This window comes from Ranitomeya variabilis, chromosome 7 (assembly GCF_051348905.1).
Source record: "Ranitomeya variabilis isolate aRanVar5 chromosome 7, aRanVar5.hap1, whole genome shotgun sequence".
Classification (NCBI taxonomy): domain Eukaryota; kingdom Metazoa; phylum Chordata; class Amphibia; order Anura; family Dendrobatidae; genus Ranitomeya; species Ranitomeya variabilis.
In genome coordinates this window covers 236,535,386-236,550,014 of record NC_135238.1, presented here as the reverse complement: position 1 = coordinate 236,550,014, position 14,629 = coordinate 236,535,386, and the positions used below count along the sequence as shown (strand labels likewise).

Sequence of the window (14,629 nt, the reverse complement as noted above, 5' to 3'; positions counted from 1 at the left end):
TTCACTGACAGCCAGCGGAGGTCTAGTAAATAGCAGAGAAAACAGCAACAAAAGTTACAGAACATCTTCTACAATGATCAGGTGTTAATTCAGGGTTCATGGGTCAAGTCTCCTATAGAAGTGACCAGATTTGTCTCATTGTGGCGGCACTGACACATTTCATGGTAAATGTAACGTCTGAATAATCCCCGACACTGCAAATATTTACAACAGGTTTAATATGAAAAGGCACCAGGAGCTGACACTGGGGGGGAAAGGGCCCTGGTGTAAGAAGATTGTACGGGCCCCTCCCTGCCGGAGACCGCGGATCGCTGCCCTCGCCGTCTCCAGTCGGCCCATTGACAATGTATGGAGTGCGGGGTCCATGCTTATCCTTCACTCCATGCTTCAGAGCCCGATTTTCAGGATTGCTGGAGGCCTGAGCAGTCGGACCCCCAGGCAGGAAGTTATCCTTCATCCTATAGATAAGTGCCTAAAATAAAAAAAAAGAGAAAAAGAACGGCACTGAGTAGCGTGCTTTACTCACTGGTGTGGTGAAGTGGTCTCTGAATCACAGGCCTCAATGCAGAAACGTAGTTCACGGTATTGAAGGTGCATGACAAGAAGTGCACATAAGGAAGTCCATTAAAAAAAGAAAAAAAATGCAGCAACACTTCAGAATCCAGTGACGAGAAAACCTTAGTCCTTTATTTCAAGCGAATTGGACAAGGTAATGCAAGCAGGTACAGGGCAGATGGTCTGGACCCGTGGAAGCGTGTATAACGCGAAACGGCCATCGTCCTGTACCATCTGCCCTGTACCTGCTTGCATTACCTTGTCCAATTCGCTTGAAATAAAGGACTAAGGTTTTCTCGTCACTGGATTCTGAAGTGTTGCTGCATTTTTTCTTTTTTTAATGGACTTCCTATAGATAAGTGCCGACTTGATATCCTTGGCCATTAGCTGCTGAGCGCACTGGTCGGGCCAAGGTGCCACACGAGAATCTTACTCCTAAAAATGTACCGTAGTTCTAAAAGAGGCCCCTCTGAAGGAGATCTGGGCACCTACTATGGAGCGGAGACCCCCTCTGCCTCCTCTACACCCCCTCTGCTTTCTTCTCAGCATTGGTTTGGTGCACACTGTATAATAATGCAAATATCTGGGCAGCAATGAACAGGCACGAAGGCTGCAGCTGCTGTGCTGCCTGAACAGGAGACCCTGCCTACCACCCAGACTGCCCCCATAATATAACCCCCGACATCCCTACTGACAGGCAGCAGGTCTCATATGATGGGCAGGAGCAGCTGGGGAGACCCTGCCTACCACCCAGAATGCCCCCATAATATTACCCCCGACATCCCTACCGACAGGCAGCAGGTCTCATATGATGGGCAGGAGCAGCTGGGGAGACCCTACCTACCACCCAGACTGCCCCCATAATATTACCCCCGACATCCCTACTGACAGGCAGCAGGTCTCATATGATGGGCAGGAGCAGCTGGGGAGACCCTGCCTACCACCCAGACTGCCCCCATAATATAACCCCCGACATCCCTACTGACAGGCAGCAGGTCTCATATGATGGGCAGGAGCAGCTGGGGAGACCCTGCCTACCACCCAGAATGCCCCCATAATATTACCCCCGACATCCCTACCGACAGGCAGCAGGTCTCATATGATGGGCAGGAGCAGCTGGGGAGACCCTACCTACCACCCAGACTGCCCCCATAATATTACCCCCGACATCCCTACTGACAGGCAGCAGGTCTCATATGATGGGCAGGAGCAGCTGGGGAGACCCTGCCTACCACCCAGACTGCCCCCATATTATTACCCCCGACATCTCTGACAGGCAGCAGGTCTCATGATGGGCAGGAGCAGCTGGGGAGACCCTGCCTACCACCCAGACTGCCCCCATAATATTACCCCCGACATCCCTACCGACAGGCAGCAGGTCTCGTATGATGGGCAGGAGCAGCTGGGAAGACCCTACCTACCACCCAGACTGCCCCCATAATATAACCCCCGACATCCCTACTGACAGGCAGCAGGTCTCATATGGGCAGGAGCAGCTGGGGAGACCCTGCCTACCACCCAGACTGCCCCCATATTATTACCCCCGACATTCCTACAGACAGGCAGCAGGTCTCATATGATGGGCAGGAGCAGCTGGGGAGACCCTGCCTACCACCCAGACTGCCCCCATAATATTACCCCCCCGACATCTCTACTGACAGGCAGTAGGTCTCATATGATGGGCAGGAGCAGCTGGGGAGACCCTGCCTACCACTCAGAATGCCCCCATAATATTACCCCCGACATCCCTACCGACAGGCAGCAGGTCTCATATGATGGGCAGGAGCAGCTGGGGAGACCCTGCCTACCACTCAGAATGCCCCCATAATATTACCCCCGACATCCCTACCGACAGGCAGCAGGTCTCATATGATGGGCAGGAGCAGCTGGGGAGACCCTGCCTACCACCCAGACTGCCCCCATATTATTACCCCCGACATCCCTACCGACAGGCAGTAGGTCTCGTATGATGGGCAGGAGCAGCTGGGGAGACCCTACCTACCACCCAGACTGCCCCCATAACATTATCCCCGACATCCCTACCGACAGGCAGCAGGTCTCATATGGGCAGGAGCAGCTGGGGAGACCCTGCCTACCACCCAGACTGCCCCCATAATATAACCCCCGACATCTCTACTGACAGGCAGCAGGTCTCATATGGGCAGGAGCAGCTGGGGAGATCCTGCCTACCACCCAGACTGCCCCCATAACATTATCCCCGACATCCCTACTGACAGGCAGTAGGTCTCGTATGATGGGCAGGAGCAGCTGGGGAGACCCTACCTACCACCCAGACTGCCCCCATATTATTACCCCTGACATCCCTACCGACAGGCAGTAGGTCTCATATGATGGTGATGGGCAGGAGCAGCTGGGGAGACCCTACCTACCACCCAGACTGCCCCCATAATATTACCCCCGACATTCCTACCAACAGGCAGTAGGTCTCATATGATGGTGATGGGCAGGAGCAGCTGCCAGCATTGGACCTTCTACACTTTGTATGGACCTCGACTGCAGGCAGTAAAGAAGGTGGGTATACATCTTGTGAGGGACTTAAGGGGACACCCAGCTTTCCCCAATTCCTCATTCAAGTGAAGACCACTCAGCTTCTCAAGAAATAGACGTCCCCATTAACACGTAACCTCTTGACACAGAGGGGGAACGAGGCGCTGGTGTGAAAAGCCCATTTGTGCTGCTTCAAACAGGTGTGAAAACGGCAAAAGTTGCAACTTTCCAAAGTATTTTACGACAGTTTTCTGGTATAAAAGTGTTGCTGAATCGGCGCCTTTTGATTCAATTTCTCACCATTCAAGGCTGCAGCTTGTTTTTGACACATTAAACAGTAACACAATATTACAGACTGGCTCCTTCAATCCGCAGCGCTCGCCCAGCAGTGGGACGCAGCGTCCAAAAAACCCCACACGGAACGCCACGTGGTGGCAAATCCACAGCCAGTCGCCATCGGATACATGGAGCCCTTATGCATTTGGCACAACTATTCGTGGCTGCGGATACTCGTGGCTGCGGATACTTCTTACAGCTGAGGGTTTGTACAGCTAGTCCAGAGGAAGGTCTATACTGCATACAAGACTGATAGTTTGTTACAATGTATCAGTATAGGAGAAAGATCAGAAAGGGGTGTTGTACTCTTTTAGGGACTTTTTTTTTTTTTTTTTTAAGTTAACTGCATATATTTGGGGCTAAAAAACAATTTTGAAAATGGGTTTTGTTAAAATCTTTTGCACTCTTTCCTTTCTATATATATATTTTTGTTATGAGAACCAATTGCAAAAAAAAAGGGCTTTTTGGTCCAAAATACATCAGTTTAAGAAAAATAAATAAAAAAGGTTCCCAAAGTTGTACAACCCCTTTATGGCACAAAACTGTCCCAAGACAAGATACAACTGTAGCAAACCCTCAGCTGTACGAGGAGGACTAAAGATGTAGGCGACGTTAAAGCTTCTGTATATTCGAAAGTTGCATAACTTGCTTTTTACTTGGATTCAACTGTTAAAATAAAATCTAATTTTGGGTAGAATCTCAGCGAACTCTTAAAACAAAATGTTCTGTGCAGAAATCTCATGTCCAGATGATGAAGCGCTGGGGCCCAAGTATCGGGACACGGGAGAATGTGTCCGCTTCATTCCCACTGCGCGGGCACATTTATCGCCTCCTTCGTACAGTACAAGGAAAGTGCAAGGCAGATTGGTGAATGCGAGGACAAACGTCACAATCTCCTTCATATAAAAGCCTTAAAATATCAGAAGTCCAGATTAAAAAAAAAAAAGTCTCCTGATGGGGGTTGTGTTCCCTGATGGGTGTTGTGTTCCCCGGAGGGACAGCAGCACGTCGTCAGGGTCCTTACTCACGGTCCGCGTAACACACATTGATGGCCCCCGCCGGGCACAGCAGTCCGTGGGTTTTTGGGACGACACTTTGTGTCTTCGGTGAAGTCTTGATCTCAAATTTCTGGAGGAGCTGTAGGAAAATGTCAGAGGACAGCAGAAATTAGAATTTCAGATTATTTTACTAAGACCCTATGACAATCATTTTAGGGTATATCGATCAGATCTTCATTTTCCTGATACAGAACCCCAGACCTCTGCACAGTTATTGCATTAGAAGGGCATTCCCAGAATCAAAATGTATCCCCCCCTGCCATGGGATACAATATAACTGATCCCTGGGACCCCCAATAATCCAAGAATGGCCTTCTGCATATTGCATGGTGCAGAGGGGAGTGTGCGCGACCATTCATTGTCTATGGGGCTGCTGGCAAGAGTGGAGCGAGGGCTCAGCCTGTCCCGGATGTCCCGCAGACAAAGAAAAGAGTGGAGGTAGAGCACCCCCGAAAAAAAAAAAATAAATAAAAAAAATTAAGGACTGCTCTAGAGAAAACCTTGATGTAAGTCGCCATATTCCCTGCATGGCAACATTTAAAGCTCAGGCACCATTAACCCTTCAGAACACGGCACCATTTCTCAGTCCTTGGCTGAGAACGTCCCTCCTCCATTACCAGCTCAGTGTGTGGGGGGCCGACGCGCCAGTTGTGTCCCATTTCCAGCAGCGGCCATCAGCGGGGTCTACCTGTATTAGCGCCAGGTGGATCTCCAGCTCCGCAATCCTTTTCCCGATGCAGCTGCGGATCCCGTAGCCAAAGGGAATGGAGCCGAAATTCTCCACTCGGTCCAGGTGTCCGTGCCGTAACCAGCGGGTGGGCTGAAACTCTTCTGCCGCCGAGAAGTAGTCCTCGTCATAGGAGGTGGAATAATGGCACAGCGCCAGCTGGGTCTGCGGCACAGAGGACAAGTCTGACTACAGCAACGGACGGGCAAAAAGAATATTCACAGGAGCGCTAAGAAGGTTCATGCCTCCAGAACGTCACCGCCGGCTAAGAAACTTCAGGCTTCATTCCATCAACATTTTCAAGACCTGTGCTTGCTGTCAGTGAATGGAGGTAATCGCATATATCCACAGGCAGCAACCGATGCAGAGCTCGGAAGGGCATTGTATCCAGTGCAGCTGCACAAGCCTCTCTGGTGGTTTGTTACAATGTATCAGTCTGTCCGGCTCACAGAGGATTGTACAGACCTTCTAGACTCCTGTGCACAAGGTCTGGGCAATCCTCTGATACATTGTATCACAGTAAAGGCTCCGTTCACACCCGCTTTATTACTGGATCAGGTTTCTCTGTGCTGGGACAGATGGCGCCTCCAGCTGTGAAGTGAATAAAGCCAGGCAAGATCGTCCTAGTCACTGACCGCAAACAAAACTCCTAAAAGTGTCAAAAACTGAAACAAAGTCACTTGTGGAAAGGATTCAGCTTCATTTACACTGAACAGGAAGAACCCCTTTAAGGGCGCAGCGCGACACTCACCCCTTTAGGGATCAAATAGCCCCCGATAACCAAGTCGTCCTGGGTCACCCGGCCGTTCCCTGGTAAAACTGGAAATAATCTATGAAAAAAAAAAAAGTTACCAAACGGAAAACAGACATCTCCTGCACAATGTGAACATGTGTCTATATGGGGGGAGATAAGCGGCTGCCAGACCATGTGACACAATAAGACCCTCCAGTCCCTACAGACATCACAGCGTCAGCCGGCCTCAGACTATATGGATCAGGTGACCCCTATAGATCCCAGGAAGGGTCACAGACACGTGGGCGCCCCGCAGCTTAATGGCAGGGACGGAACACCGGTAATGCACATTCTGGAGGAACACGGCTTGTCTAGTCATGAAGTCACCTGATCACAATAGTTCTCTGAATCCAGGCTGCAGTGTAAAGAATGGTGGTTTCTGTACAGATACTTTTTTCATGATGACGACTACTGTAATATAAAGCATCCGCTCCAACAAAACGGAGTATCAAAGAAATACATGAGATGTGTACACAATAGGCGACGCCATGGCAACCTGTGTGAAAACCCGCCATACTTTACACTGCAGAGGATAGGTCTTTATCCCTGATGAAGCCACTTTAAGCAGCGATACTCGTTGGCATATTTCCACCGACATCTCTAGCTGGCACGGCTTTCCATTTTCTGGTCTGGATAGTAATTTATCTTCCCACATTGTTTTTCTTCTCTACCATTCACTCCGGTTGTGCGGTGATACAGTCTCATCTCTGTATATACGATGTACATGTTATGATATTGATACACGACGACATCGGTGATCTATATATTATTGCCACCTTATAGCAGATTCCTGTAATTCTCACTTTCTGATCTATTATCTCAAGTCCTCAGCTTCCATATGGAAACAATGTAACCTTGGGGGTCACTTGAGTTGTTTCCCAAAAATCCATTTCCGGATATTCTATCAGACATAATCGTGTCCCCCGGTACACCCTACCCCTCACCGGAGCGTCTCCTTTAGCACGGCTCTGACCAGCGGCAGCCTGGGAACGTCCTCCCCGGTCGGCACCACGTCCTTCCCCAGATTCCTCACGATCTCGTTGTAGACCGATTGCTGGATCTGAGGGTTCTTTGCCAGTAGGAAGGTCGCCCAAGAAAGAGTAAAGGAGGTCTGAAGAAAGAGGGGCAAAAAGGGGATCAGAAACTGCCCCTCCATGATCTGCCCTCCCCCCCAAACCATGATGGAGCCCCGATTACCGTATCCACGCCTGCGAGAAGCATCTCGGTCATGTTGGCGTAGAGTTCCTCCAGAGACAGCTCCTTGCTGACCAGCAGTGACGTCAGGAGACCACCTTTCACCTCCTCCCCCTTCTGCAGCTGGGATTCAATCTCCCGCAGTTTGTTATCCACATGAATTTGACCTGGAGATTAAGAAAAAAAAAAAACATGAAAAATAAGTAACAAAACCCAACGTATGATTGATGAAGATGTTCTGTTCTTACTAAATCTGAAGAGTCCGTCCCAGGAGCGGCAGAACTCCTCCCAGGGGCGAGGGATGAACGGGCGCAGCCACTTGGGGATGGCTCCGGCGTACATGGTGGTCTTAAACATGCTGAACATCAGCTCCAGGGCTTCGATGTACCGCAGGGTCTGCTCCGGGACGTCCTTGTCCAAGCAGCCGAGCCGACACTCGTACAGTATGGTGGCCACGGCTGGAGGAGCGGAGCACAGGGAAAGTAGGACATTAAAAAAATAAATAAATAACTTTTGTACTTTTTCATTTTTAATCTAAAGTTTCTAAACTTCTAGGAGGAAGTGTGCGATCACAGAGGCTCTACCTTCCATGGAATACTTGAAGTAAAGGTCATTGACGTTGGTCACAGTTTCTCCATCGTCTTCCCGAGATCGAAGGAATCGGATCCTCTTGATCAAGTCAACGACAACTTCATTTACTCCCCCGGAATAAGCAACCACATCTCTGGGCCTGAGGATTTTCTGACGAAGAACACTGCGCATAGCGAGCCACTTCTTACCTTCCCTGCGGAGGCAGAAGATAAAGATAGGTGGGTGATACAGCGCTGTGCAAAAGTCTTAGGCAGGCGAGGAAAAACTGCTGCAGAGCCAGAAGCTTCCGGAAATACAAGAGTTGAGATATATATTTTATACACACATACACCTATTCTCTACACATATGCTATAACCTGGGTATCTCCTGTATATAATTATATATGCACAGCTGGTATAACCTGGGTATCTTCTATATATAATTATATATGTACAGCTGGTATAACCTGGGTATCTCCTGTAAATAATTATATATGTACAGCTGGTATAACCTGGGTATATACTGTATATAATTATATATGTACAGCTGGTATAACCTGGGCATCTCCTGTATATAAATATATATGTACAGCTGGTATAACCTGGGCATCTCCTGTATATAATTATATATGTACAGCTGGTATAACCTGGGCGTCACCTGTATATAATTATATATGTACAGCTGGTATAACCTGGGCATGTATATAATTATATATGTACAACTGGTATAACCTGGGCATCTCCTGTATATAATTATATATGTACAGCTGGTATAACCTGGGCATGTATATAATTATATATGTACAGCTGGTATAACCTGGGTATCACCTGTATATAATTATATATGTATAGCTGATATAACCTGGGTATCTCCTGTATATAATTATACATGTACAGCTGGTATAACCTGGGCATCTCCTGTATATAATTATATATGTACAGCTGGTATATAATTATATACAGGAGATGCCCAGGTTATACCAGCTGAACATATATAATTATATACAGGAGATGCCCAGGTTATATGTTCAGCTGGTATAACCTGGGCATCTCCTGTATATAATTATATAAGTACAGCCGATATAACCTGGGTATCTCCTGTATATAATTATATATGTACAGCTGGTATAACCTGGGCATCTCCTGTATATAATTCTATGTGTAGAAGAGGATTGCTACTCACGCAGATATGAGGCCGGTCGATCGTCCCCTCAAGTCCCGGTACTCCTGCCAGGACTCCATGTTCGCCCTCTGGGGGGCGTCTCTCTCCGCTCGTAGAACCTGAGCCACCATGTCTCTGTCCGCTATCGATACCACAAACTGAGGACCAAAGTGCGACTTGAAGATTCGGCCGTACTCTCGGATGTGCTTTTGCTGGAAGTAGAGGGAGGAGGTGATGAAGGTTCGGTCTGCGCCATTCTCCACATTCATATCCAGCAGATATAGCGTCATCCCTTGCGCCCTTCACATAACTCACATATTAATCATCATCTTTCCCCCGGCCCATCTCGTTAGGTTATCAGAAACTCATTTTTAAAGTGATTGGAGATGCAGGGGAGAAGCTGCAGGTCACAGGCAGCGTGCAGACCCCTGCAGGGTGGGGTACATAGGATTGGGGGCAATCGTCACCCGTCATCCATAGGAAACAGCAGCGGGGGAGAGATCGTGACATCAGCAGAAGACAGACCAGCTCTGCAGCACATCACAGGAGCAACAGTTCCTGCAAATTACCATAAAAGTGCAACCAAAGGGTCCGTGCCCAGTGCCCACACCCCAAACCACCAAGATCAGAGATGACTCCTATCCTGGATGTTTAACGATAAAGTATTCAAAATGCAAAAAAAAAAAAAAAAATCTATATGCTGAACCTTGAAGTTCAAAATAATCGATGTCTAATGAAAAAGTTTGTGTGTAGACTATTGCCAGCAGTCAATAGTAAACGTTCCTAGATTTGTCGCTGTTCAGAATTTCCTGATTTCTTGCATCAATTCCCTGCATGGGTCTTGACAGCAGGGTGCAGTTCACACCTCTGTCCACCAGGAGGAGCCCTCACTCCATCATAGGATCCATTCCACAGCTCTATAAGGGAACCACAGGTGTGAAAAGTCAGGGTGGGTAGAAGGATGGTGGGTGCAAAGGGGAACGTGGGGTGGACAAGGAAAGTTATTTCTCTGTCAGTAAAGGCTGCTCTCTGGTTTGTGGACTCATTCTTTCCAAACTTGAGATACCACTCCATCTCCTTGGGCTACAGCAGATGGAGAAACTGTAATTATAGGGCTTCGCAAGTCTTATTAAATTTCCAGAAAAAAAATATGAAATAAGTTTTGTTTTCTGGCCAATGTATTTAACTTTAGAAGCGTACCGTCATTTTGAATGAGTAATGCCCAATTAGGAAAAAACAATGTAACAGGGGCGGAATATGAATTTGGAAAAGTTACATTGTACCTAGAAATTACACCTGTCAGTGACTAGAACTAGGACTGCAGAGAAGTAGATGGGGGGGGTAGCGCCAATGGGCACAGTGATGGTGAAATTTCTCACACCGCGCCTGGTACAAGCAGACGTCATATTCGGGTGGAAGGATTTGTCCGTGCAACTGAAGAATTTAATTTGTCCATTTTGTGAGGGGAATTGTGAAGATATTTCAGGGAGGCAGCTGCTTGGCTCCCGGCCCAGGAAACCGAACACTAAATGCGAGAGCGCAGAAATCGAGTCACTCCTGGACATTTCAGCCCTTTCTCTTGGATCCCAGTGGAAAACCGACCAACACCATCAAATATAAAACTGCACGAGACGCAATGGAGGGCGAGCCGACCCCCGGAATCGGGCACTGAGACAACTCGCTCCAAGAAAGGAAATTTCAAGAAACGAAGCTGAAAAAAAAAAAAAAAAAAGTCCTGCAAGTTCTAGTGTACTTGGGGACCTGTTTATTATTGCTGTATTTGCGCCTCCTTTTTTCCTAGTCTTTGGCATTTTTAGCCTTTTTAATTTCACTTGCGCCCAATTCTTTATATTTGAACTATTTTTAATGCAGGATTTTTGTAGGTTTTTATTTTCATGCTCGGCTTTGTCGCTGGGTTCTTGTTTTTCAGATGTTGGTGTCCGACTGATCAATTGAGACTTATTAAAATGTTGGCAAAATTAGCGCAAGTGTACACAGCCCCACAGGGGCAAATTTATAGACAGAAAACAGAAAAGGATAATGCCAGCTCACCGCTGAAGTTTATAAAGATCCAGCGTGCAGGAACCACGACCGAGCACTCGTGTAGCAATTGCAAAAAAAAAGAAGACAAAAAAAGAAAAAAAAAAATGTTCCTGTTCCTGGTAACATTTTCAGAGTAATCTTTATTCCATCAAAAAAACAATTAAAAAAAAAAAAAAAAAAAAGTGAACAGGAGCAAGCGACGCATTTCACACATGGATGTTCTTCATCAATCGCGCTCCTGTTCCTTTTCACCATATTTTTTTAATTGTTTTTTGATGGAGTAAAGATTACTCTGAAAATTTTACCAGAAGCAGGAACATTTTTTTCTTTTTTTTTGTGAATTTATAGACACCTGGAATTTTTGTGGAAATTTTGCTATTTTGTAAAAGGGAATATGCAACTTTTTGTGCTAAAAAGTTTAAGAAAAAAAAAAGGTTAACAACTAAGCTTTGTTTTCATTTAGATTTCATAAATCAATAATACAAATAAAAATAAACAACTTTGTAACAGATCTGATCACAGAAATCAGTCTCCTCCTCCTGGACCGATTGTTCACTCTCAATTCATGGGTAAAATCAGTGTTCGGTGAAGTCAGACTTTCCCATTCCTGAGATGTTGGTGCTTTTAAAACGCTATCGAGGAAGATCTCGGAGCCGACAAGTTCTCCTGAAATGCCGGTTACACTAACTTTCTTCTTCTTTACCATAGATCTAAACTTTACCTCTTGTGTCAGAGGTCTGAGTAGCCTCCATCTCCGCCCTCCTCTACCTTCATAGAGTTGTATAAGCACCAATTGTCATCTCCTATCTCAGTAATGGGAAAATCTAGATTAGAGTACAAAATTTTGCAATTTTTTATTTTAAGCAAAATCCATGAATCAATATGTGTCACTTAGAAGAACTCGGCACAATGAACGATAAAAAAGGGAAACGGACTTAAAATGCAATGATGTATCGGACCCCGTGTGTTTCATTTTCTCATCATTCTCATCATATGTCTTTAGTCGGACAATTCTCTGTGCGCCAAACAGCCCGATCCTACAGGGAAGATGTCTCTGATACATTGTAACAAACTAACAGAACAAGAAAGATTTCCGCTGCTTATGTGGTTATTTTACACATAACCTGGATGCAAATATGTGAGAACTATTAGGCGACATTGTCCCAGCAACCACCACACCCATCATCCTGCTCTAATCTAGGATAATTCCAGACAAGTCAGCGATGAATGTGCAGGTAGAGACAGGGAGGCAGCGGATCAGGTTACTGCGCGCCGGGGACCAAATACCAAACACCTGTCCGAGAACAAAGAACAAGAGCAGCAGTCACCTGCCGGGGATGGAGCACGCTGAGCTGTGTATCCAAGCCCGCCACGCACCCAAGCCCGCCACGCACCCAAGCCCGCCACGCACCCAAGCCCGCCACGTGTGATACTGCCTGTCAGTCACATAGCTGAGCCAATGAAATGTCTGTTACATGTATTCACACTTATTGGAATCCATATGGATCTCAGCCCACAGGCATCAACCATTCCCTTCCTGGGTCTCTCAGCCCCAGGCACCCCCCCCCCCCCCTTTGTCTCGGGGGTCTCATAGCCCCAGGCGCCCCTTTGTCTCGGGGTCTCTCAGCCCCAGGCGCCCCCCCTTTTTCTCGGGGTCTCTCAGCCCCAGGCGTCCCCCTATGTCTCGGGGTCTCTCAGCCCCAGGCGTCCCCCTTTGTCTCGGGGTCTCAGCCCCAGGCGCCCCCCCCCCCTTTGTCTCGGGGTCTCTCAGCCCCAGGCGCCCCCCCCTTTGTCTCGAGGGGTCTCAGCCCCAGGCGCCCCCCCCCTTTGTCTCGGGGTCTCTCAGCCCCAGGCGCCCCCCCCCCTTTGTCTCGAGGGGTCTCTCAGCCCCAGGCGCCCCCCCCCCCTTTGTCTCGGGGTCTCTCAGCCCCAGGCGCCCCCCCCCCCCCTTTGTTTCGGGGTCTCTCAGCCCCAGGCGCCCCCCCTTTGTCTCGAGGGGTCTCTCAGCCCCAGGCGCCCCCCCCTTTGTCTCGGGGTCTCTCAGCCTGTAGATGTTGCAGCAGCTCTGCAGTTACAACGTGTCACTTTCTGGATATAAACACTGAGCGGCCACGCCCACTTACATTACTCTGCACATTAGTGGGCGGGGCCTGCTGACAGCACCCACTGAGGCCACGCCCCTAGTTGTATAACTGCAACTCAGAGCACGTGGAGCAGGAGAGGAGAGGGTTAACTGGGGCTTCATTACAAATGTTAACCCCTGCAGCTCCGGAAACTCCCAGCACCTGCCCCTGCAGGAAAAACACAAACATTAACCCCCGCAGCACTGACATCTGAGGATGACCCCCCCCCCCCCCCCCCTCCGGAGAGAAGCACTGCAGACCCCCAGACAAGGCTGCACGGGACATGGTCCCCCCCAAAAAAAAAAAAACAGCAAGCACCCCTACAGTGCCGCCCAATATACACAGCCGCCTGCAGTACCTCCATCCACACAGCCCCCTAGTGTCGCCCAGCATGCAGCCCCCCAGTATCTCCTCACAACACGCAGCCCCCCCAGTATCCCCTAACACGCAGCCCCCCAGTATCCCCTCACGACACGCAGCCCCCCAGTATCCCCTCACCACACGCAGCCCCCCGGTATCTCCTCACCACACGCAGCCCCCCAGTATCCCCTAACACGCAGCCCCCCAGTATCCCCTCACCACACGCAGCCCCCCGGTATCCCCTCACCACACGCAGCCCCCCGGTATCCCCTCACCACACGCAGCCCCCCGGTATCCCCTCACCACACGCAGCCCCCCGGTATCTCCTCACCACACGCAGCCCCCCGGTATCCCCTCACCACACGCAGCCCCCCGGTATCCCCTCACCACACGCAGCCCCCCGGTATCCCCTCACCACACGCAGCCCCCCGGTATCCCCTCACCACACGCAGCCCCCCGGTATCTCCTCACCACACGCAGCCCCCCGGTATCCCCTCACCACACGCAGCCCCCCGGTATCCCCTCACCACACGCAGCCCCCCGGTATCCCCTCACCACACGCAGCCCCCCAGTATCCCCTCACCACACGCAGCCCCCCGGTATCCCCTCACCACACGCAGCCCCCCGGTATCTCCTCACCACACGCAGCCCCCCGTATCCCGAGCCCCCCGTACCTGGATCTCATGGATGCGGCTGAACCCGTCTCTCCAGAACAGCTCCAGCAGGTTGGTGAGGGTGCGGGGTCCGGGCATCTCCTTCAGGCTTCTCCCCAGCGCCTCCCCGCTGCTGAGCCCCCTTCTCTCAGCGCCCCCAGCCTCCTGCCTGACCGCCTGCCCTGCTGCCCCGGGGGTCCTGTGCACCCCCCTCCTGCGGAGCCCCCAGAGCCCCGTGTGCTGCAGCAGCCGCCGCCCCCCCAGCACCGCCGCCATCCTCCGCTCGGCTCCGTGCTCCGCCGCAGACTGGCCGCCGGGCATCAGCTTACACCATTATTAAAGCCTCCCTCCCCCCATCCCAGAGGAAGGGGTGGTCACAGGGCTGCGATCAATGGCTTCTTCATGGAAGTTTCCCCATCACGGGGACCCTCTGCCCAGGACCCCCAGCATTAACCCCTCCTCAGCGGGCAACTGCTCCCTCACGCGGAGCTCTTGCATTAACCCCTGGAGTCCTGGAGACTTTCTGATTCTTTTGTTATTTGTTACA

General features: G+C 49.7%; 1 protein-coding gene across 3 annotated transcripts; it reads right to left on the bottom strand.

Moving 5' to 3' along the window:
* Positions 1-206: 206 nt before the first annotated feature.
* CYP27C1 (cytochrome P450 family 27 subfamily C member 1) lies at positions 207-14,406 on the bottom strand. 3 transcript variants are annotated; one of them, XM_077273248.1, is made up of 10 exons: positions 14,104-14,406; positions 8,925-9,115; positions 7,756-7,955; positions 7,420-7,629; positions 7,175-7,338; positions 6,922-7,088; positions 5,936-6,014; positions 5,146-5,349; positions 4,424-4,536; positions 207-472 (listed from the first exon to the last, which is right to left on the bottom strand). In XM_077273248.1, the coding sequence occupies exons 1-10, from the start codon at positions 14,401-14,403 to the stop codon at positions 454-456; spliced, it is 1,647 nt and encodes a 548-aa protein (XP_077129363.1). In that variant the 5' UTR covers positions 14,404-14,406; the 3' UTR covers positions 207-453. The 3 variants fall into 3 exon arrangements, with proteins under 3 accessions (XP_077129363.1, XP_077129364.1, XP_077129365.1); XM_077273249.1 differs by having other exon boundaries at positions 4,428-4,536; positions 14,104-14,405; XM_077273250.1 differs by lacking the exon at positions 207-472 and having other exon boundaries at positions 3,825-4,536; positions 14,104-14,405.
* Positions 14,407-14,629: the final 223 nt, after the last annotated feature.

Bases quoted from the DNA above. Each gene is read 5' to 3' on its own strand.
- CYP27C1 (XM_077273248.1), bottom strand. From the start codon at position 14,403: ATGCCCGGCGGCCAGTCTGCGGCGGAGCACGGAGCCGAGCGGAGGATG. The intron at 7,956-8,924 runs GTGAGTAGCAAT...CTGCCTCCGCAG, and splicing joins TCGACCGGCCTCATATCTGC to GGAAGGTAAGAAGTGGCTCG. The intron at 5,350-5,935 runs GTGAGTGTCGCG...TCTGTGCCGCAG, and splicing joins GCTATTTGATCCCTAAAGGG to ACCCAGCTGGCGCTGTGCCA.